Source organism: Acomys russatus, chromosome 16 (genome assembly GCF_903995435.1).
Source record: "Acomys russatus chromosome 16, mAcoRus1.1, whole genome shotgun sequence".
NCBI lineage: Eukaryota > Metazoa > Chordata > Mammalia > Rodentia > Muridae > Acomys > Acomys russatus.
The window spans coordinates 22,537,345-22,560,596 of NC_067152.1; the positions used below are offsets into that span (position 1 = coordinate 22,537,345).

The 23,252-nt window shown below is 48.8% G+C and overlaps 1 protein-coding gene across 1 annotated transcript in view; it reads left to right on the forward strand.

Moving 5' to 3' along the window:
• Ttll6 (tubulin tyrosine ligase like 6) overlaps positions 1-17,753 on the forward strand; it is a 42,199-nt gene extending 24,446 nt beyond the window's left edge. Inside the window, 7 exon segments of the mRNA XM_051158382.1 lie at positions 1,213-1,388; positions 2,213-2,401; positions 4,093-4,270; positions 5,541-5,816; positions 7,603-7,918; positions 10,341-10,608; positions 17,543-17,753. Coding sequence (XP_051014339.1) covers positions 1,213-1,388; positions 2,213-2,401; positions 4,093-4,270; positions 5,541-5,816; positions 7,603-7,918; positions 10,341-10,576 — 1,371 coding nt within the window. The 3' untranslated portion in view covers positions 10,577-10,608; positions 17,543-17,753.
• Positions 17,754-23,252: the final 5,499 nt, after the last annotated feature.

The window sequence follows — 23,252 nt, forward strand, 5'->3', positions numbered from 1 at the left end:
ATTGCCTAGGTTAGCCTCCAACTTGTGACAATGCTCTTGCCTCAGCCTTCTGAGGTGGATTTACAGGCATGAGCCACTTATGCCTGGCTAAAACTTGTCACTTGGACCTCTTTCTCCTATGCTGGTGTGCAGAGAGCACAGCACTTGTAAGAGAACACACACCCACACCCATGAGACAGGGCCTATAGAGAGGGAGCTCTTACTTTCAGAGGAGTAAGGGTTGAAATAAAGAGCTGGCACTGTGAGTTCGAGGCCAGCCTGGTCTACAAAGTGAATCCAGGACAGCCAAGGCTACACAGAGAAGCCCTATCTCGAAAAACAAAACAAAACAAAACAAAAAAGAAAGAAAGGAAGAGCTGATGACAATGGTGGTGCAGCCTTTAATCCCATCTCTCAGGGATTCACTGTGAGTTCCAGGTTAGCCTAGTCTACAGAGCTCCAGGCCACCTAAGGCTATAAAGAGAGACCTTGTCTCAAAAACCAACCAGTCGACCCCCACCTGGTTACCCTAGAGGGAATTCTACTTCCTGCTCTCCCTGCCTTTTGTTTGTTTGCTTTTGTTTGTCTGTTTGTTTTGGTTTTTTCAGACAGGCTTTCTCTGTGTAGCCTTGGCTGTCCTGGACTCACTTTGTAGACCAGGCTGGCCTCAAACTCACAGAGATCCTCCTGCCTCTGTCTCCCTGGGATTAAAGGCATGTGCCCAGCTCTCCCTGCTTTCTTTCTTTTCCTTTTGGTTTTTCGAGACAAGGTCTCTCTGTGTTAGCCTTGGCTGTCCTGGACTCACTTTGTAGACCAGGCTGCCCTCGAACTCACAGCGATCCGCCTGCCTATGACTCCCGAGTGCTGGGATTACAGGCATGCGCCACCACTCCCGGCTCTTTCTTTTTTATTTTTTAAAGATTATTTATTATGTGTACAAAGTTCTGTGGGCATGTGTGCCTGCCCACCAGAAGAGGGCACCAGATCTCATTATAGATGGTTGTGAACCACCATGTGGTTGCTGGGAATTGAACTCAGGACCTCTGAAAGTGCTCTTAACCTCTGAGCCATCTCTCTGGCTCTCCCTGCTCTCTTAACAGTGGTTCCAGTCTCTCAGCTCCCTCCCACTCATATGACCGTGGCTGTGAGGTGGGTGGGCCTTGTCAGTACCTGGCCTCACCGCAGCTGTCACACTGGTCAGCCCCATCCCAGACCACTGTCTTATCGTCACAGGTCAACCATTCTCCAAGCTTCTCCACTGACTCCAAGTTGGATAAAGAGGTAAAAGACAGTCTGCTTTACGATGCGTTGGTCCTCATCAACCTGGAAAGCTGTGACAAAAAGAAAGTCTTAGAGGAAGAGAAACAGCGGGGACGATTCCTTCAGCAGTGTCCTTCTCGGGAGATGAGGTACAGCAGTACCTCTGGCTCTAGGCAGCCCATTTGCTTACTGCCCTGCCCTCAGTAAAACTGCCTGTGGTCCCATTGTGACTGAAGACTACCAGTTGTGTAGCCCTTTTGTCACCTTCCTTGAGGCTTGGGGACCTTTTTTGGGAAGGGGAGCTATGTATTCATAAAGGGGGATTGAATGACGTCATTCATATGAAGTCTTACTTAGTACCGGGCACCGTAATTTGTTAGAAGTGGTTAAGGTTCTTGACTGTTTGGCAGTGAGATGCTGCTGATCCTCAGGAAGATAGGCATCCCTTGTGTTAGTTGGGCTGGACAGCTCAGTGGCTCTTGGCGTCTCTGCTGTATAGGAAGCTTAGCCTGCTACCTTACCTGATCTCTTCCTTCCGGGGGGCGTGGTAAGGAAAAGTGAGGTCATCACGGCTCATAAAGGCGTATTAAGTCCATCCAAGGAGCCCACAAATGTAGCAAAAATATGAGCTGTTGTTCTCCAGAGAAGGGTTATGAGGACAGTGAATGGGGAGGGGGGGGGGGGGGAGGCGGCGACAGTCGGCCTGGTGAGACTAAACGTTGTACTCATAAAAGGAGAGAATTTGGTTGAGCTGTCAGACCCTTGTAACCAGCTCCTCTGTGCATCGTGACGCTGACTGTCCCCGGAGTGCTAGAACCCCCTCCCAGAAACAGTCTTGTTTTTATTTAACAATCACTGACCAACCACTATTATGTGCAAGGCCCTTATGTGACACCCAGCTTGGACATGTCCCCTCCCAGGAAAACGTAAATGTAAACGTGGGCCCCTGGCCCCGTGTTTTGTTCCCTAACAGAATGGAGGAAGTCAAGGGTTTCCAGGCAGTGAGGTTACAGAAAACAGAGGAATATGAGAAGAAAAACTGTGGCGGGTTCCGGCTCATCTACCCTGGTCTGAATCTGGAGAAGTACGAGAAGTTCTTCCAGGACAACAGCTCCCTCTTCCAGAAGACTGTTGCTTCCAGAGCCCGGGAGCTGTATGCCCGGTAGGAAGTCGTCCTGTCGGGCTGAGGTGGGCAGGGTGTGCCAGATCTGCTCCTCTGGGTGACGCAAGGTGGCAGGGAGAGCATCTGTGTCTCGGTTCATGACCTCGCCGCTGACGGAACATTCGGTCTGGTCTGAGTCTCACAAAGACGGGGAACCAGAAGAATCCGCTGATTTCATTTAAGAGCCGAGCTGCTGTTTTATTTAGACCCTCGCTCTTGAGACAGACGCCCGCCCCACCACCTCAGAAGTGTGTTGTGTAGCCAGGTTTATAGCAAACCCAAGAGCTGGGAGAGAGCCATCCTATTAGGGCCAGTCCCCAACAAATATTTCCTCATTTATGAGAGGGGACGTCAGAGCACAGAGCATGCCACATGAAAGGACTCGAACTGCCCTGTTCCCGACTCGTGAGACCGAGTGACCTCATCTGGTGTACCACCTTTGGTGCAGTCCCAGGATTCACTGGCCAGCGAGCCCAGCATATGAAGAGGCCCAACATGGGAGCCCCTTGCCTTAGTCCCCTATTTGGTCCCTCTTTCAAGGGAGGGGGCAAGTGATGGGAGCACTGTGGTATAAGAAGGGACTGTCACCTTCCCTGGAAAGGTGCTATTCTTTTTTTTCGAGACAGGGTTTCTCTGTATAGCCTTGGCTGTCCTAGGCTCGCTTTGTAGACCAAGCTGGCCTTGAACTCATAGAGATCCACTTGCCTCTGCCTCCTGAGTGCTGGGGTTAAAGGCGTGCGCCACTGCACTGGCAGGAAGGATGACTCTTAACCTACTCTGTCCCTTGGCCTTCAGTCACTCATGTGCAGGCACTCTATCGCTCCATATATTTAAAAATATATATTTAATTTGTTATTATTATTGTTGTTACTATTTTGGTTTTTCGAGACAAGGTTTCTCTGTGTAGCCTTGACTGTCCTGGATTCACTTTGTAGACCAGGCTGGCCTCGAACTCACAGCGATCTGCTTGCCTCTGCCTCCCAAGTGCTAGGATTAAAGGTGTGTGCCGCTACCACCTGGCTTAATTAATTTTTATGTATGTGAGTGCTCTGTTTTCTTTCTTCTTCTTTTTTTTTTTTTCTTTTTCTTTTTTGGCTTTTCAAGACAGGGTTTCTCTGTGTAGCCGTGGTTGTCCTGGACTCACTTTGTAGACCAGGCTGGCCTCGAACTCACAGTGATTCGCCTGCCTCTGCCTCCCGAGTGCTGGGATTAAAGGCGTGCACCACCACACCCAGCTCCTGAGTGCTCTGTTTTCACACACACCAGAAGAGGGCATCAGATCCCCTGGAACTGGAGTTACAGGCAGTTGTGGACTGCCGTGTAGGTGCTGGGAATGGATCCTGTGTCCCATGGAAAGAGTAGCTGGTGCTTGGGCTGCATGGCAAAGCCAGGCCCTTTCCCACTCCATCTTTTTTTTTTTTTTTTTTTTTTTTTTTTTTTTTTTTTTTTTTTTGGTTTTTCGAGACAGGGTTTCTCTCTGTATAGCCTTGGCCATCCCGAACTCACTTTGTAGACCAGGCTGGCCTCGAACTCACAGCGATCCGCCTGCCTCTGCCTCCCGAGTGCTGGGATTAAAGGCGTGCGCCACGACGCCCGGCTCTCCCACTCCATCTTATCCACTCCACCCTACCCCAAGAAGAACACCTGCTCCCTAGCCCGAGACATTCACTCACGTGTTCTTCTATCGATAGGCAGCTGATCCGGGAGCTGAAGGAGAAACAGGAAAACAAATTCTCCCTAAAGACAGAGAAGAAAGCAGAGACGCAGGGCGAGTCTGCGGGCGAGCAGGCAAGAGACAAGGCCCTGAGGACGCAGCAGCGACAGAGACAACAGCAGAAGTGCAAGACGGTCACCCATCCCCCCAAACAAGTAAACTCAGATGAGGGGGGAAGGTGTAAAACCGGCACCCTACCCCGGCTTGGGCCCATCCGTGGGAGGGTGTCCCGGAGACCTCTGCTCCGAGCGCAGACACACTGATTGCAGCCCAGAACCCCCCGGACTACAGGAAGGGGATCTAGAAGGCTCACAGAGCTTGGCATCTGTTAAGAGGATCCATCTGTTTTAGTAGTAGAGGATGCTCACTGGTCTGTCCTCTGTGCCTCTGGGAGTAAGTGCAGCCTGGCTGTGCTAAGGGGCTGAGCATGAGGTCACACGGTGTGTGTGTGTGTGTGTGTGTGTGTGTGTGTGATTCACGACTATGTATCCTGTCCTCATCTCCAATTTGGATGGGAATGGCCCCTCCAGCAGGCTCCTGGAGACAAGACCCTTGGGACACTACATGGGGGTGATTGAAAAGGGCTGGGTGCCGCCTGCATGCTCTCTGCACAGCGTGGCCCAGCCCCTGGTGAGGTGCCTTCGTCATCCCGGGCTTGAAGTCTTTGGTTTCTGATACCTCCTGTTCTCCTCTACCTCAGCGGACACAGATGACTTTGCAGCACATCGTATCATATTTGGGTCTTGAGTCTTGTTTGTTTCTTAGAGATGGGGGTCTCATGTAGCACTGGGTGACCCCAAACTTGCCATGCAGCCCAAGCTAATGTAGAAGTTTTGATCCTCCTGCCTCCGCCTCCTGAGGGCTGGGATTACAGGCGTGAGGCACATAGGCCTGGTTAACACAGCGCTAGAGACTGAAGCAGAGCCTCATGCAAACGAGACCACAAATTGAGCTACATATTGCCAGCCCCTCTCTAATCTTTTAGTTTTTTCAAATGTCTTAACTCTCATCGTGGAGGCCTGCTTGCTGGCCTGGAACTCACTACGTACATAGACCACGCTCTAACCCATGGCCATCCTCCTGCTTCTGCCACTGGGGTGCTGGGGTTGCAGGGGTGTGCCGCCATGCCTGCCTTCCTGGGTTGGGAACTATTTTCAACTTCGTTGGGGGTCACAGCCTCTTGAGGGGTCTGGTGAAAGCCATGGGATGCTTTTCCATCGTGTATACACTGTCCTGTTTGTCATCTGAGTTTCAAGTGGCTGAAGCCATCCCTCCCCTCACAATCCACATGGGGCTGTCTCTGGTTTCTCCTCCTGTTGCCTTCCTCCTCATCTCTCTTGCACCTTCCCTGGGGTGCAGATGGATCCAGTGGTGGGCAGGACTGCGTTCCCCCATGGGCTGTGTGTTTGGTTTCGTCCTCCCCAGTCCTACCAACCCATGGCTTTAGTGTCCTGCACGCCTGGCCTGTTCCTGAATATCAGAGGCATAAGGAAAAATGAAACTGCCGGCAGCCTCTACCAGAAAGGCCCCAAGGAGGTCAGCCTCACTCCCTGGAAGTCCACGTCCACCAGACACCACAGTTCCGTCCCTGACCTGAGGAGTTCAAACTTCAACTGCTTTGGGACAGAGCTCCATAAGTCTAGTCCCAAAGCCAAGGAAGTCAAATCAGCCTTCGTGGTGAACATAATCAGCAGTGCCCTGGTAAGTGCAGCTCTGGGAGGGAATGGTGAGAGTCTTGCTTTCTGGTCCTCTTTCTGTCCCAAACTTGTGGCTCTTTGAGGACCCACCGCTGCTGCCTGAGCCTCAGCTCCTCCAATTGTGAAGACCAAACAGTGGACTGGCATGCCTGCTGGGAGGGTAGGCCTGATGCTCCTACCCCATACCTCCTTTTCTTTTTCTTTCTTCCTTTTTTCTTTCTTTTTTTTTTTGTTTTTGTTTTTGTTTTTGTTTTTTGTTTTTTGTTTTTCGAGGCAGGGTTTCTCTGTGTTAGCCTTGGCTGTCCTAGACTCGCTTTGTAGACCAGACTGGCCTCGAATTCACAGAGATCTGCCTGCCTCTGCTCCCCGAGGGCTGGGCTTAAAGGCGTGTGCCACCACGCCCGCCTCTTTTCTTAGGCAGGTTGCTCTTAGCGCCAGCTAGTTTCCTCCAGTGCAGTGTGTCAAGTCTAGATGCTTAAAGCAGCACCATGTGTCCTCTCACGGTTCTAGAAACTACAGTGTGGGCATGGCCAGGTTTCTTCAGAAGTCTCTGGAAAGAAGAGTCTTCTTTGCATCATCATATCCTTTTTGTTATTGTTTTTGTTTCATTTTTCAAGACAGGGTTTCTATGTGTAGCTCTGGCTGTCATGGGACTTGCTCTGTGTAGACCAGGCTGGCCTCAAACAGGGATCCACCTGGGAGTAAAGGCACGTGCTGCCACCGCCACCCAACATGTCATCATGTCATCATATTCTTATGGCTGCTGGCAAGCATTGCTCGATGACAACACTGACTGCCTATGTTGTCACGCGGCCTTTTCCCTATATTTTTCCTTTGTTGTTGTTGTTGTTGTTGGTTTTTGTTTTTTTGTTTTGAGGCAAGGTTGGCCTCTTGCACTCTGGGAGTAAAGGCATGTGCCACTACACCTAATGATAAACTCATTTTGGTGAGATAAGTGTAGTGACATGAGCCAGTGTGGTCCCAGCTACCTGGAAGGATGCTGAAGCAGGAAGGGTGTTCAGGCTCCAGAATTGAGGGCTAGCCTGGTCCATCTTAAATACTTATTTTATGAATATGCATGCACCTGACTGTAGGTGTATGGGCCCCTTCAATGCAATGGTAGCAAGTCAGAAGAGGCCATTAAACCCCCTCGACCTGGAGTTACAGGCGGTTGTGAGCTACCATGTGTGTGCTGGGAACTGAACCTGGGTCCTCTGTGAAAGCAGCAAGTGCTGTCAGCTGCTGAATCTTCTCTCCAGCCCCAAGTCTGTCCCATCTTTAAAAGTATATGTAATACGTAATAAATGTACACAAACACAGGGCCAGATATGAAATTTGTTTTTGGGTTGTTTGTTTTTTTTTCAAGACAGGGTTTCTCTGTGTAGCCTTGGCTGGCCTAGACTCACTTTGTAGACCACATTGGCCTCAAACTCGCAGTGATCCACCTGCCTCTGCCTCCCGAGTGCTGGGATTAAAAGCATGCGCCACCACACCCGGCTTATAGATCTTTCCTGTTCCAGGACCAAGCCCAAGAAACACCAACAATAAAATGTTTAGCATTTATTATACATGTGTATGTGGCTGTCTGCATTGTGCATCACGTATGTCAGGTGTTCATAGAGACCTGAGAGGCCACTGGTCTTAAGGAGCAGCCAGTGCTCTTAACCACCAAGATACCTCTGTGGTCCCAGAGGGCACTCTTCATTCACCAGCGTGACTGTTCCTGCTGTTTCTTTCAGGAGGGATCCCTCTGCCTCCTGCAATCTCATTCCAGCTGTTCTCTCTTTCAGCCCTTAACATCTGTAGGAATCTCCCCAGAAGCCACCGCCCAGCTCGCCACCTCTCTAGACTCCCTGTCCACCAGCGCTGAGTGCAGCAGCCCCGACAGCATCCACATGATCTCCTCTAAGTACATGCAGCAGAAGGCCTCCCAAAAGCTGGCCCAGGAGAAAAAACCCAAGCCCCCCACGGCTTCCAAACCCGAGCCTTTGGAGCGCAGCTGGACCTTGCTAAGGAACGACATGAAGAGGCAGCGGCTGATGTCAGACATACTGCGGACGGTTCAGATGAGGAAGAAACGCTCCTTGTTTCTGGCTCCCAAGTCACGTGAGTGCTGGGGCAGGCAGGGGTGTGCCAGGAGCTCGGGCACCAGAATCAGCTTTGTCTTACGGTGACAAGATGACTCAGGTCACTAACTTTTAAAGAGAGTGTGATTGTTTGGGGCTCAGGGCTTTCCGAGTCTTAGTTAATGGCCGGGCAGACCCACTGCTTTGGGTCTTAGGTGTGAGCGTGACTCCCTGGCAGTGGTGGAAGGGAAGGGTGGATGAAACTCACTTCCTAGGGAGTCACCATAGGATCCATACCTTCTCAGGACCATCAGGGGACAAACTTTACCTTCAGGCCTTTAGAAGACTTTCAGCGTCCAAACTGTAGCACTGGGGCTAAAGTCTGGTGGCATCTGCCTGAAATCTCAGCAGTCAGGAGCTGAGATTGTAGCTAGCCGGAGATACACAGCAAGACACTTTCTCTAGATAGATAGGTAGATAGATAGATAGATAGATAGATAGACAGACAGATAGACAGACAGATAGACAGATAGACAAGTGGGAGTGGTGGTGGCGGTGGTGGTGGTGCACGCCTTTAATCCCAGCATTGGGGAGGCAGAGGCAGGTGTATCTCTGTGAGTTTGAGGCCAGCCTGGTCTACAAAGCCAGTTCCAGGACAGCCAGAGTTACATCGTGAGACCCTATTTCAAACAAACAAACAAGCAAGCAAACAAACAAACAAGGGCCGGGCCAGCATCTGTATTGGACAGTTCACCACTGTCTGTGTGACTCCAGCTTTATAATATCCCATGTCCTTTTCTGGCCTCCTTGGGCACCTGTACCCATGTGGTTCACATACAGGCAAGTAGGCACATACACATCAATAAAAGCAAATGCATTTATGTATTTTGTGTCTAGGCATACCACGTGTGTGCCTGATGCCATTGGAAGGCAGAACGGGGAGTTGGATTCCCTGGGATTAGAATTTCAGACAACTGTAAGCCACTCTGTAGGTACTGGGATTTGAACCTAGGTCCTCTGGAAGAACAGCCAGTGTTTTGTTTTGTTATTTTTTCCTCCCAAGACAGGGTTTCTCTGTGTAGCCTTGGCTGTCTTGGACTTGCTTCGTAGACTGGGCTAGCCTCGAACTCCCAGCGATCTGCCTGCCTCTGCCTCCCGAGTGCTAGGATTAAAGGTGTGCGCCACCACTGCCCTGCTGTGTTTTATTTTTAATGTTTATGAGTGCTCTATCTGCATGTGTGCCTACATGCCAGAAGAGGGCATCAGATCACATTATAGATGGTTGTGAGCCACCACGTGGTTGCTGGGAATTGAACTCAGGACCTTTGGAAGTGCATACAGTGCTCTTAACTGATGAGCCATCTTTCCAGCACCCAAATAAAAATTCAAGAAATATATATAAATATAAATCAGTAGGGCTTGTGAGATGGCCTAGTGAGTGAAAGGGCAATTGCCACATAACTTTGGTGATCTGAACTTGATCACTGGGATCCACATAAAAGTGGGTGGGGAGAACTGATTGCACAAAAAATTGTTCTTTGACTTCCTATGTGTGTGCTGTGGTACACACACCCACACATATGCACATATACACAATAATAATAAAATAGTTTACGTTACGCAACTAGAAGTTGGAGAGACAGCTCAGTAGTTAAGAGCACTGGCTTTTTTCTCTTTTTTTTCTTTTGACCCAGGTTGAGTTTCTAGCACCCACATGGCTGCTCACAACTGTCTGTAACCCCAGGCAATCCAATGCCCTCCTCTAGCCTCCATGGGCATCCGGCACACATGTGGCACATAGACAGACATATAGGCAGAACACCCATAAAATTAAAGTAAAAATCATTACATAAAAATCCCCAATTCGCCGGGCGGGCGGTGGTAACTCACGCCTTTAATCTCAGCACTCAGGAGGCAGTGGCAGATGGATTGCTGTGAGTTCGAGGCCAGCCTGGTCTACAAAATGAGTCTAGGGCAGCCAAGGCTACACAGAGAGACCCTGTCTTGAAAAAACAAAAACAAATAAACAAACAAAAGTACCTAAACCAAAACTAACAATGACAAGAAGATTAAAGCTATATAGCATTAGAGGGGGGACTAGTTGGAACAGACCCCAGGTCTCGGGATTCCCAGGTCAAGGAAAGTATTAGACCCATCGCTCTGTCCAGTGATAGAGACACAGCCTGTGCTCTTAGACAGTCTCTATCCCCACTGAGCAAAAGAGCCAATAAAGTTCTGATATTTAACATCCCCAGCTCTCGGTTCACACGAGCCCCATTGTCTGTGCCAATCTTGGGCTGTAAAACCTGTGTGGAGGGAAGGAGCAATGGCCGCTGACTTTGATTCCAAGACCTTTAGCCAGTTTGTGGGCATGGGAACCTGGCAGGAGGTGGCCTTCACCAGGAATCTGTGCTGACTATAGCAGCACAAACCGGTGATGCCAAATGACTTTGCCTTTCCAGAAAACCGGCCCTTGTCCAAGGAGTGGTACCCCAACAGCCGCAGCTCTGGCAGGAAGAGAGAGAGGGACACGCCCTCCATCATCCTCCTGCAGGCTTCTCACAGCCATGCTGAATCTCTGAATGACCTTCTGGTAGTCGCCACTCAGGCCCGTCTGGACCCTCGGCCTAGCAGAAGCCACTCAGGTACTAGAAGGGACCCGGGAGCACAGGACCCGAAGCACACAGCCAATGCCTGATCGTTGATCAGAAAAGACGTGAGAGGAGTCAGGTAGGGACCTACTCTCCCTCCACAGATGGGCTGGTGCACTGTCAGTTCCTCTCCTGATCTTTTTGGAGCGTTGAGTACATAGGAGGGTGGATGGGTTGATGAAGACCTACAGGTAAAGCCGGGCGTGGTGGCGCACGCCTTTAATCCCAGCACTCGGGGACAGGCAGATGGATCGCTGTGAGTTTGAGGCCAGCCTGGTATACAAAGTGAGTCCAGGACAGCTAAGGCTACACAGAGAAACCCTGTCTCGAAAAACAAACAAAAATCAGAACACGAACAGACACACACACACACACACACACACACACACACACACACACACACACACACACGAAGGGTGTAGTTTACATTGGGCCAATGTGATAGCCAAGCATGGTAGCAAAACACTAGGGAGAGTCTAGGACAGCCAAGGCTACACAGAGGAGAAACCCTGTCTCTCAACAAAACAAAACAAAACAAAACAAAAAATACAAAAAAACCCCCACAAACATATAAACAAACAAAATATGCCTACAGGTAAGTCAACAGCTGGCACTCTGCTCAAAATGTGACCCTTGGCGTATGGTGTTGAACTGCCTTTACTGCAAGGCGCACTTTGCCTTCTGCCTATGGCTAAAGTCAGGACAGTCATAAACATAGATGACAGAACCAGAAAGAACCTTGCCAACGTCAAGTTGACGCTCATGTCTTTCAAGCTGTGCAGGCTTGGCCCCAGCCTACATCACTGCCCATCAAAGGCTGGCCCTGCCATGAGAAGGGACAGAATGACAGGACAGAGGAACTGTGTGGAAGGGCCAGAGGGACCTCAAGGAGTGCTCTTTCAGAGTCTCGGCGCCTCTGAAAAAGGTTGTGTACACGAGAAGAGACTGGCGCTGCTCAGAACCTCATCGTCACCCTTACTCCTGCTGTGGAAAGCAGATCGCTACCAGATATGGTGATCTGGCTCCCTGGTTACCAGTGTCTCACCGTATGGTAGGGATTTGAGTAATCGTAGCCCACAGGCCTCTACCGAGAGTTTGTGCTAATACGTATTCTCGAGCCGGTGAGATGGCTTAGTGGATAAATGTGCCTGCTGCCAAGCCTGACGGCCTGAGTTCGATCCATGGGGCTCACATGGTAGAAAGAAAAAGAATTGGTTCCTGCAAGTTGTGCTTTGACCTCCACAAAGGTTTCCCTGACGTTATTGTAATAGAAATGTTTAGCGGGTATCTCAGCATGGATAATGGCTTATGCCTGTATCTCCAGTACTCAGGGTGCCGAGGTGTGAAGATCAGCAGCTTCATGTATCCTGAGCGAGTGAGAACAGCCACAGCAAAACCCTGCCAAATGGATCTTAAAATGGGAGCCAGGTGTTGGCAGTATATACTAGTAATCTCAGCACTTGGGAAGCAAGAGGCAGGAGGATCATCACCACAAGTTGAAAGCCAGCTTAGTCCACATAGCAAGTTTCAGATCAGCTAGGGCTATAGAGTGAATAGAGAACGGGCTTGGTAGTTCACAGCTGTGCTCCACGCATTAGGAGAGCCTGAAAAGCCATGACTTTAAGGGATCCACGGGGTCGACACCAGCCTAGGCTCCATGAGACTGTCTCGAGAAAAGAAGAAAGTGGGGAGTAATGACATTACAGAGTCCCCTGAAAGCTTTTATTCATGCTCAGGTCCAGTGAGGGGCCTTCCAGATCCCAGAAGGTAACAGGAGAGAACAGATTCAGGAAGCTGTCCTCTGACCTCCACACATGTGCCATGGCATTAGCAGGCACATAGCACACAAAAAATGTTAAAAAATAATTTGATTTCTATTATTTAAAATGTTTAACCTTTATTTTTATGTGTAGTGGTGTGTTTTGCTTGTATGTATATCTAGGCTCTATGTGCATGTGCAGTGCCCTTGGAGGCCAGAAGAGGGCATCAGATCCCCTGGAGCTGGTTATGAGCCACCTTGTGGGTGCTGGGAACTGAACCTGGGTCCTCTCTGAAAGAGCAGCCAGTGCTCTTTTTTTTTTTTTTTTTTTTAAAGACTTATTTATTTATTATGTATACATGGTCTGCCTACATGTACATCTGCAGGCCAGAAGAGGGCATCAGATCACATTAAAGATGGTTGTGAGCCACCATGTGGTTGCTGGGAATTGAACTCAGGACCTTTGGAAGAACAGACAGTGTTCTTAACCTCTGAGCCATCTCTCCAGCCCCCAGCAGCCAGTGCTCTTAACTGGTGACCCATCTCTTCTGGTCTCTTTTAATCATTTGAATTATGTGTATGTGTCTGCATGTGGATATGTGCGTGTGAGTGCATGTGGCCACAGAGGCCAGAGGCAATGTATCCGCTGGAGCTGAAGCCAGTGCCTTATGTGGATGCTAGGCATTAAACTTCTGTCCTCTAGACAAGTAATGAGTACTGCTAACCACTGAGCTATCTCTCTAGTCCAAAAAACTTTTACTTAATAAGACCATCAGTGTTGAATTAATAATAGAGGTTGGGGATGAAGCTCTGGTGTAGAACACATTGCCTAGACTGCATGAGGACTGAGTTCTGTCCCCAGTAACAAAAATCAGAAGCCAGCTGGCCATGGTAGTGCACACCTTTAATCCTGGGAGTTGGGAGGCAGAGGTAGGGGGATCTCTGTGAGTTCAAGGCCATCCTGGTCTACAGAGAGAGTCCAGGACAGCCAAGGCTACACAGAGAAACCCTGTCTCGAAAAACAAACAAAAATCATAACACACACACACATACACACACACACGAGAAGGGTGTGGTTTACATTGGGCCAACATGACAGCCAAGCGTGGTAGCAAAACACTAGGGAGACTGAAGCAAACAGATCATCTCAAGTTTGAGCCCAGCCTAGGATACTGAGTGAGGCTTTGTCTCAAAAGCAAAACAAAGAAGTGTGAAGAGCAGGTAGGGTAAAAGAATGTCTGCATAGACTGTAGAATAAAACCTTGACCCTTAACAGAAAAGAGTAAGCAGAGCATTGCTCTTTTTTTCTCAACCACAGAAGTGACTCCCCAAGAGCAGAAACCATCTTCACCATTTGGCCAGAGTCGTTCTTTTTTCTCTTAGTCATCTCTTTTTGCTGTCTATCTAAAGGTTTTGTATTTTGGGGGCTGGAGAGATGGCTCAGAGGTTAGGAGTGCCGCCTGCTCTTCCAAAGGTCCTGAGTTCAATTCCCAGCAACCACATGGTGGCTCACAACCATCTATAATGTGATCTGATGCCCTCTTCTAGAGTGCAGGTGTACATGAAGGCAAAACACTGTATAATAAATAAATAAATAAATAAATCTAAAAAAAAAAAAAGATTTATGTATTTTGCCGAGTGTGTTGGCACACGCCTTTAATCCCAGCACTCAGTAGGCAGAGGCAGGCGGATCACTCTGAGTTCAAGGCCAGCCAGGTCTACAAAGCAGCCAAGGCTACACAGAGAGACCCTGTCTCTGGAAAAAAAAAAAAAAAAAAAAAAAAAGATTTTTATGTATTTCATCCAGATGCGATAGTGCACTCCTTGGAAGGCAGAGGCAGGTGAATCTTTGTGAATTCCAGGACCAGGCCAACCTAGTCTACACAGTGAGTTCCAGGACAGCTAGGGCTTTGTAAAGATTTATGTGTGTTTTTCTAAGTGTGTACAAGTGTTTTGGCTGCATTTATGTATGTGCACTATGTGGATGTCTGCTGCTCCTAGAGGCCAGGAAAGGGCATGGGATGCCCTTGAGCTAGAGTTGTGAGCTGCCTTTGTGAGCTTTGCCAGTTGTGAGCTGAGATTTGAACAAGAGCAAGAGGGGTAAGGTACTCATAGGCTCTGAGCCATCTCTTGAGCCCTTTAAAAATTTTTGTTTTGTTTTGTTTTTGAGACAGCGTTTAAATTTGTTAATTATGTATATATGTGTGTATCTGTGTGGGGTTTGTGTACATGAGGGCAGTAGTCAGAGCCAGAAGAAGGCATCTGACCCACAGCAGCTGGGGTGACAGTGGTTGTAGGCTGCATGGTGTGGGTGCTGAGGACCAAACTCAAGTCCTCTCCCAAGAGCAGGGCGTGGTCCTGGCTGCTGGTGAGTAAACCATCTCTACTTCCTCTTTCCTCCCTTCCTTCCTTTCCTTTTCATCCTCCTCCTCCTGCCCTCAGTCTGGCCCCAGCCTGTCACTCGCTTGTATTATAGTGTAAGTCACCATTACTGGCTTTGAGTCAAATATTTCTGATGCCCAAGTCCCATTTTTCTTTCCTTCCTTCCTTTCCTTCTTTCTTTCTTTCTCCCCACCTCTCTCCCTTCCTTATCCGCCCCCTCTTTTTTTCTGAAACAGAGTTTCTCTATGTAAGAGCCCAGGGTTGCCTCTGCCTCCCCAGTGTTAGGATTAAAGGTGTGCACCACCACATCTGGCTCCAGCTCCATTTTTCAACATCTTTGTTGTTGTTGTTGTTTTGTTTTGTTTTGAGACAGGGTTTCTCTGTGTAGTCCTGGCTGTCCTGGACTAGCTTTGTGGACCAGGCTGTTTTTGAACTCACAGAGATCCACCTGCCTCTGCCTCCCAAGTGCAGAGATTAAAGGCATGTGCCATCATGCCTGGCTTTTTCATTATTATTCTTGATATAACCAATGACTCTCCAGGGAAGGCATTTCTGCAGGATACTGGGCGGTGGAGAGGGTGGGGCGAGCAAAGGCTGAGAGAGCTCTGAGAATATTAGGAGGAGTGACTAGGTGGCAGATCTAGCCCTCTGGTTTTAGGGCACATATTGGATTCTAAAATTGTTTCCAAAATTAGCAGACCACAATTGGCAAATAAGAAAACAAGCTTGGGCCAGAGAGGTGGCTCAGCAGTTAAGAGCACTGTTTGCTCTTCCAGAGGTCCTGAGTTCAATTCCCAGCAACCACATGGTGGCTCACAACCATCTATGCCCTCTAATGTCCTCTTCTGGCCTGCAGGTGTTCATGCAGATAGAGCTCTCATACATAAAATAAATAAATAAATCTTAAAAAAAAAAAAACAAAACAAAAAACTTGCCGGGCGGTGGTGGTGCACGGCTTTAATCCCAGAACTTGGGAGACAGAGGCAGGGAATTGCTGTGAGTTTGAGGCCAGCCTGGTCTACAAAGTGAGTCCAGGACAGTCAAGGATACACAGAGAGACCCTGTCTGGAAAAACCAAACAACAAAAACAACAACAAAAACCCCCTTATATTCAGCAGAATGCCTAGCTATCTCATGTACTGATTTAAAAATGAGAGGGCTAGTGTAAGAAAGGGCTTTGCATAATAAATGACATCTGAGAGAGGGAGGAATAACATAGGTGTCCCTGTGGTGGACAAGGCCTTGTCCAGTAAATATAGCAACAATATATTTTCCACATAGAAAATTCATGTACCATTGCTCCTGGAATCCTCATGGCAGTACTATAAAGTTGGAAAGACAAGTTTTACTTAATCCAAAATTTGTAGGTTTAAAAAAAAAAAACCAAGGTTTGCTAGGTGGTAATGCTACACACCTTTGATTCTAGCATTTGGTGGGCAGAGACAGGCAGACCTCTGAGTTTGAGACCAGCCTGGTCTTTAGAGAGTTTCAGGACAGCCAGGGCTACGCAGAGAAATGAAACCCTGTGGTTGTTTTGTTTGGTTTTGTTTTGTCTTGGAAAACAAAAACAAAACAAAGGAAAACTAAAAGAAAGAGAAAAAGAAAATGAAGGTTTGAGGGTGTCTTATACCTTGATCAATCTTACTTGTGATAGACTCAAGACAGACAGGCAGACAGACAGGCAGACAGACAGACAGCTTTTCTTTCCTTTTACTGCTCTGCTATGAACTTAAAGCCGGTCCAGACCATTGAGAGAAACAATCCCTGGCAGTTTCTCCCATTTGTCAGCAGAAGTCCCCACAGTCTGTTCCAGACGCACATATACAGTGAATGGCCCAGCCACCGAGACCGGGTGTGCAGTGGTAGTGACCCAGGGCTTATAGAATCCGTTTAGTAAGGTTGCAAGGATGATTACAGCTTGACCATGTGGGTGGCCTCAATGCTGGTGACCGTGGTGACCACGGTTATGTGCTGTTGCCGCTGCTAACCCTTGCATGGATTAGACACACACGCACTTAATTTTGGTGTTATAAAAGCTTCGCACAAGCCGGGCGGTGGTGGCACACGCCTTTAATCTCAGCACTGAGGAGGCAGAGGCAGGCAGATCTCCGAGTTCGAGGCTACCCTGGTCTACAGAGCCAGTTCCAGGACAGCCAAGGCTACACAGAGAAACTCTGTCTTGGAGACAAAAGACCAATAGACCAAAATAAGTATGTACATACATACATACATACAACCCAGCCAAAACAAAGCAAAATCTAAAAGTCCACAAAAGATAGCATTAAGTTTGTTTCATGTTGGCCATCTCCTGAGCATTGGCCTGTCCTGCAGTGTGGTTTATATACCCAGGGACACTGCATTGGAGAAAACTGATCTCTCTTTGCCAGTGGGCATCAATTGCAAACGGCTTCTTGGTGAGGGGTGGGGCCCCGTGTCCCCTTGCTGCCCTCAGGCACACCGCTTTTTAACCACTGCTGTATGCCATCCGCAGCCGCTTTTAAGGATCCACATCAGGTGTCTGTGATGTAAGAGGCAGGAAATGAGTGTCATACAGGTGAAATGAATTTCTGGGGACCGTGGCTGCTGACACTCCTAAGCACCTCCTGATCTCCTTGTGGAGAAGATGCTGATGATTTTAGGGCTGGGATGCATGTGGCTCAGTGGCAGAGCGGTTGGCCTGCTCACTCCACAGCATCACCAAGAGGGGCGGAAAAAGAAACTAACTGACTTTACCATTCCCGAGGCCTTTGTGAAAGATAATCTAAGAAAAACCTATTGGTTTTTTTCACCCCCTTTCTAGAATCAGACTGGATCTTTGCCATTTTTCCTTTCCTACCTCTTATTCCAGGAAATGATTTGTATCTTCCTCCAGGGTCTACAATGTCTACAGAATGGACCGGAAGTTTCATTTCCTCATCTGGAAATTCTGCTCTGATAAACACGTCTCACTGGCACCTCTGAGGACAGTGGCCTTCTGTTGTTCTGTGCCCTCCCAGTTAGTTCACAGTGCTGTGTGTGGGACCAGGACTTTTGTGGGGATTGAGGGGTACTTCTTAGGACAAGGTCCAATAGTCGCCTCAGCTGTGGCGCTCCCCTGGGTCCCTCACACAACTTGGCCACTGTCATCTGGAGCACTCCCCCAGGCTAAACAACTTGAGGGAGGAGCGAGGGGGAGGAGTCCCGATTTCCAGGAGTCCAGAGCCCTCAATCCACCTGCAGGCCTGTGCGAGTCCCGGCCTCTTCTCTAAAGAAAAAGAAGGCAGACTTAGGACTAATTGTGGCAGAATTCTGCGTCTCTGTGAAAAGAATCCAGACAGTTGCAAATTCACCAGCAAAAGAGAGATCTTCTCCCACCCGAGCCAGCCCAAAGGCCTGCCACCTCAGTAACCCGGGCTGCCTCTTGCTCCTACCTCTCCTTCAGTCTTGCTGGCAAAGACAGGTAATGTGCGAGTACCTAGCCTGCAGGTGTCTCTTCCGCTGACCTGCAGAAATTATATGTCTTCCCTCATGTGTACATTAATAAAATAAATTGCCATGCATAATACAAGCCAAGAGCCTGGTTAGAATGGGAGGTGGGATGGTAGTTCCCCCGAATTAACACCCCCCACCCCCATCTTTGGAAGTATGTCAGGAGCTTTTGAAGAATTTCTCGGGTTGGATGGTCGACAGGAAGCCCTGCCCTTTTTGGTGAGGATCCAAACTTCCCGGAATGACCTTGTTTGGGGCATTGCCACCAACCTTTCTAGACTTCCAGCCGCATCTAATGTCTCATCCTGCCAGTTCATCCTGTGCTGCCTCCTCTCCTCTTCTGGGATTGGAGCTCTAGGGGTGGGGGGTGGGGGCGCGGAAGGCTTTGTAGAGAAAGTATGGGGAGGGTAGAATGAGGTCTAATGGTGAGTGCTGCTTCATGGTGTTTGTGTATTTCCAGTGGAACAGGGTGGGGGGGGGCGTTTAACCCCCCTACAGTGCTTCCCAAGCAGAAGACTGCTTACCCAAGACATTGAAGCCTGCTGATGCGGCAAAGTCAGATTTATTTCCCTAACAGACATCTTGCTCCTAGACCCTTGCTTCTAGAGCCCCGGTCGCTTCACACAGGTGTGTGGAATCAGTGCAGTCACCCAGGGCCCTGTATACAGAAGGGCTCTGCCCTCTTCTAAACGTGCTGTGGTCCCCGCCCTGCAAAGCTGAGTGCTTTCTGGACAGTGAGTCTTGTGTTAGCATCCCGCACTTGGCCATCCGTGTTATTTAACAGGTTCTGTCTAGAATGTTTAAGAGGAAAATTCAGGCTGTCTCCGTGATTCCACCTACCCATAGGCTGTAGAAAGTGACAGTCTACTGAATGCTTACAGGGGTGAGGGGAGATGGGGACTGAGCATGCCTTGGTCCTGTGGAGTGTCCTAGAATGCCCGAATAAAGCTCCAGGATCTGTGGATGATCCTCACATCCTTCTGAGCCAAGTCCACTTCTATTCAGGGTGTCAGGAAAGGATAAAAATGTTAAGGTCGGGGTGGTGATGGTACAATCCCAGCACTCAGGAGGCAGAGGCAGGCATATCTCATGAGTTCGAGGCCAGCCTGGTCTACAGAGTGAGTTCCAGGACAGTCAGGGATGCACACAGAAACTCTGTCTCAAAACAAAACAAAATAAAACAAAAACAAAAACAAAAACAAAAACAAACATGAGGCTTTTAAGACAATTGGTATGAGGGCTGGAGAGATGGCTCAGTGGTTTAGAGCACTGACTGCTCTTCCAAAGGACCAGCGTTCAATTCCCAGCACCCACGTGGCAGCTCACAACTGTCTATAACTCCAAGATTGGACACCTTCACACAGATATACATGCAGGCAAAACTCCAATGCCCATGAAATAAGAATAAATAATAATTTAAAAAATTGATACAGGATGTGGACTGCAGTATAGAAGCCTAGGAGAAAATAACAACCGCAAACATAATAACTATGTACGGTCTAGCGCAACTTGGCTGAATCAGCAAGGAATATTGGGAGAGGAATATGGAAAGACAGTTGGAGAGACCACACTGGGGACCCCAGGGACCCTTTGCTCCTTCCATGGCCACATTACTGCATCCCTCATGGCAGTGAATTGTTTGTGCAGTTGGGACCACATAATGCGTTCACATCGTTTAAGTGCATCTATGTTTGCATGCTTTGAGTCACCTGGAACTGGGTTTGTGGGTGGTTGTGAGCTACCTAACACCACATGGGTGTTAGGAATCGAACAGAGGTGCTCTGGAAGGGGAGCCAGTGCTCCTAGCCACTGAGCCATCTCTCCCAGCCCCTTACTCCTCACTTTTAACCCAAAGTAATGAGGATTTCATAGGGGTTCCATAAATGTTTGCTCCGTGAGTTAGTGTCCTGGGAAGTGTTTAATGGCGAGTGTACTCGCCGACAACCCTGAAAATCCTGAGTTCAGTCTCTTGAATCCATGTGGTAGAGAGAAGTGACTCCCACCGGTTGCCCTCTGATGGCTACATACGTGCTGTAGCACACGTGGCCCCACACACATCCTCACACAGACACAAATGCAGGGGCTTGAGAGGCTTGGTGGTTGAGTGTACTTAACCGCTCTTGCAGAAGACCCGGATTAGGTTCCCAGCACCCAGGTGGCTGTTCCCAACCACCTGTGAGTTCAGTTCCAGACTATTCAGTGATGCTTTCTGGCTTCCTTTGGTACTGAATGTTTGGACACACACACACACACACACACACACACACACACACACACACACACACACACAGGCTGTCTTTGCTCAGTGTTAGGGGTCCTGGGTTCAGCCCTCAGTATCGCACACAGAAAGACCTGGGTAGTTTATGCATGTTATTCGTCCTAGACTGAATGAGTCCAGTCTGATTGAGAGAGACGTTGATTTGAACTTTAAAAGCTGTCCTAGGGTCTGAGAAGACAGACAGCAACTGTGCTTGCTGTACAAGAATGAAGACCTGAGTTTGAATCACCAACACACACACACACACACACACACACACACACACACACACACAGAGCCATGGCTGCTCACACAGCCAACTTTCAGTGGGCAGGAACATGCAGATCCTGAGAGCTGATTGGTCCGCCAGCCAAACCAAAATGGTGACAAGTTTCTGGTTCAGGGGGAGACCCTGTCTCAAGGGAATAAGGCAGTGAGAATGGGGGGAGTGACAGGAGAGAGAAGAAGGGAGACTCCCACGAACTCATAAATATCACACACACACACACACACACACACACACACACACACACACACACACACACCCCGTTCACTGGTAGTAATGGGTAAGAATGGAGCCCCAACTCAATCCTTAGCTGATCAATAATCAGCATCCCTCCCCCAGGTGGGGTAGGGGGGAGTGGAGGGGAGAGGGTTTTGATGGTCATTTGGCTCACGCTGAGCCTGGATTGCCCCTGTTCCCTCCAGTCCAAGTGATCCTGCTGGCCTCAAATGCTTGACTTCTGGTTCCAGTTCTCCTTCCACCCTGGCAGGGAGTGTAAGTCAGGCAGTTTGGCAGCTGTTCCAGCCCCCCACCCCCACCCCCAACTCTAAGCCAGCTGATTGCATGAGCCAAATGTAGTGATCACAACCCTGTCTTTACAGCTGGCGTGTCACTTAACGTAATTACGGCACACAGTGGTATTTCAACACGAGGAGTCTAAAAAAGCAATAAAATGGGTTTCGCAAATTGTTAGGAAGGCAACGAAGGCCTTGAAACTGCAATTTGCCGAGCATTGCTTTCAATTATTTTGCTTTCTCCAGCCATGACTCTTACATTATTAACTAGCAGCCTGGGAAAGCCAGAGGCAGCGTGTCATGTAGAGGGTATTTCATCTCTCTTGTGAGCACACTGTGTGCTCTGGGGGTGGCTGGAAGCTCTAGGAGTCACTTTGGAGCGGGAGGAGATGAGATTATTGTGAGTACAAATTCTTCCCATCTGGTCAGACACCTGCTAATCATGCTCCCTCCACCCTGCTACCCAGCTGAGCCCTGCATTCCGACTGGTCCAGCATGGCTGGGGTGGGGTTGGGGGGCGGGGGTGGAGGGGGATGGAGGCACCTTTGCTTCCTTGCTCCTCAATACCTCTCCAATATTAACGGCTGCCCTCAGAAAATATAAAGACATGTTGGAAAGCAAAGCTTTCGTCTCTCTTACTCATTTATTTTGCTTGCTTACTTCCCAGTGCCTTTCAGTCTTTGGGTCTGTACCTTCTGGGCAGCTAGCTATTTTACAGGGGAAAGACGGGGCTGTGGTCTTTTGGAGACCTAGCAGTCTTGGTAGTGATGAGGATCCAACGAGACCCATCCACCCGAGAGGGGCAGATGCATCGGGGCCACAGACAACAGCCTAGAGACAGATTTCACTTGCCTGGGGCAACATTAGTTAGTCAGCATGATTATCAAAAGCAGAATGCCAGCTGCCTCAAGCAGCCATGCCAGGCGGGACAGCAAACACCCAAATCCTGTTGGCAAAGCCAGCAAGACCATCACAACGTGGCCAAAGCAAACAGGGGCTGAGATAGGCTTGCTGCAACTGACTCTCATTTCCCCTTGGATGTGGCAGAGGAAGAGGATGAACCAGCTGAGCTCACATGGCAGAACATTCAGCAACCATAGGGATGCTTGCTTGCACCCATTCCCCAGGGCACACGGCCCAAGCTGGATTCCCATACCCTCCTTTTAGTTTTTTTCCTGGATGGAGCAAGGGCTGATGGGGATAAAAAATGGTTCAGTGCGTTGTTGTGCTCTTCCCAGTGGTCCTGGGAGCCTTTTATTCTTCTTCTTCTTTTTTTTTTTTTTTTAAGATTTATTTATTATATGTACAATGCTCTGCCTGCATGTACACCTGCACACCAGAAGAGGGCATCAGATCACATTCTAGATGGTTATGAGCTACCATGTGGTTGCTGGGACTTGAACTCAGGACCTCTGGAAGCATAGTCAGTGCTCTTAACCTCTGAGCCATCTCTCCAGCCCCCAAGCCTTTTATTCTTTCCATGCTATAGAGGTGGAAACAGGCTGAGGACAGCCAGATCACAGAGCCAGGTCTTCAGTCAGTCTTCGGACTCAGTGTACTGATTTCATTTCTCCTCCACTCCACCCATGTCTCCATTCCAAATTCCATGTCGATTCCCATAGTCCATCATCATCATCATCATCACTTTGGCTTTGGGTTTTTCATGACAGGGTTTCTCTATGTACCCCTGGCTGTCTTGGACTCACTTTGTAGACCAGGCTGGCCTCCAATTTATGAGATTATGCATGCCTCTACCTCTGCTGGGATTAAAGGCATCTGCCATCATCACTCAACAAGCCCTAACATTCTTTTTTTTTTTAATATTTAATTTTAATTTATATGTGAGGAAGTCACAGACAGTTGTGAGCTACCATGTAGGTGCTGGGAATTGAACCCAGGTCCTTTGGAAGACCAGGCAGTGCTCTTAACCACTGAGCCATCTCTCCAGCCCTAAGCCCTAACATTCTTGTTTGTTTGTTTGTTTTCATGAACTCACAGAGATCTACCTCCTTCTGCCTCCCAATTGCTGGGGTTAAAGGCATGCACCACCACAGCCCAT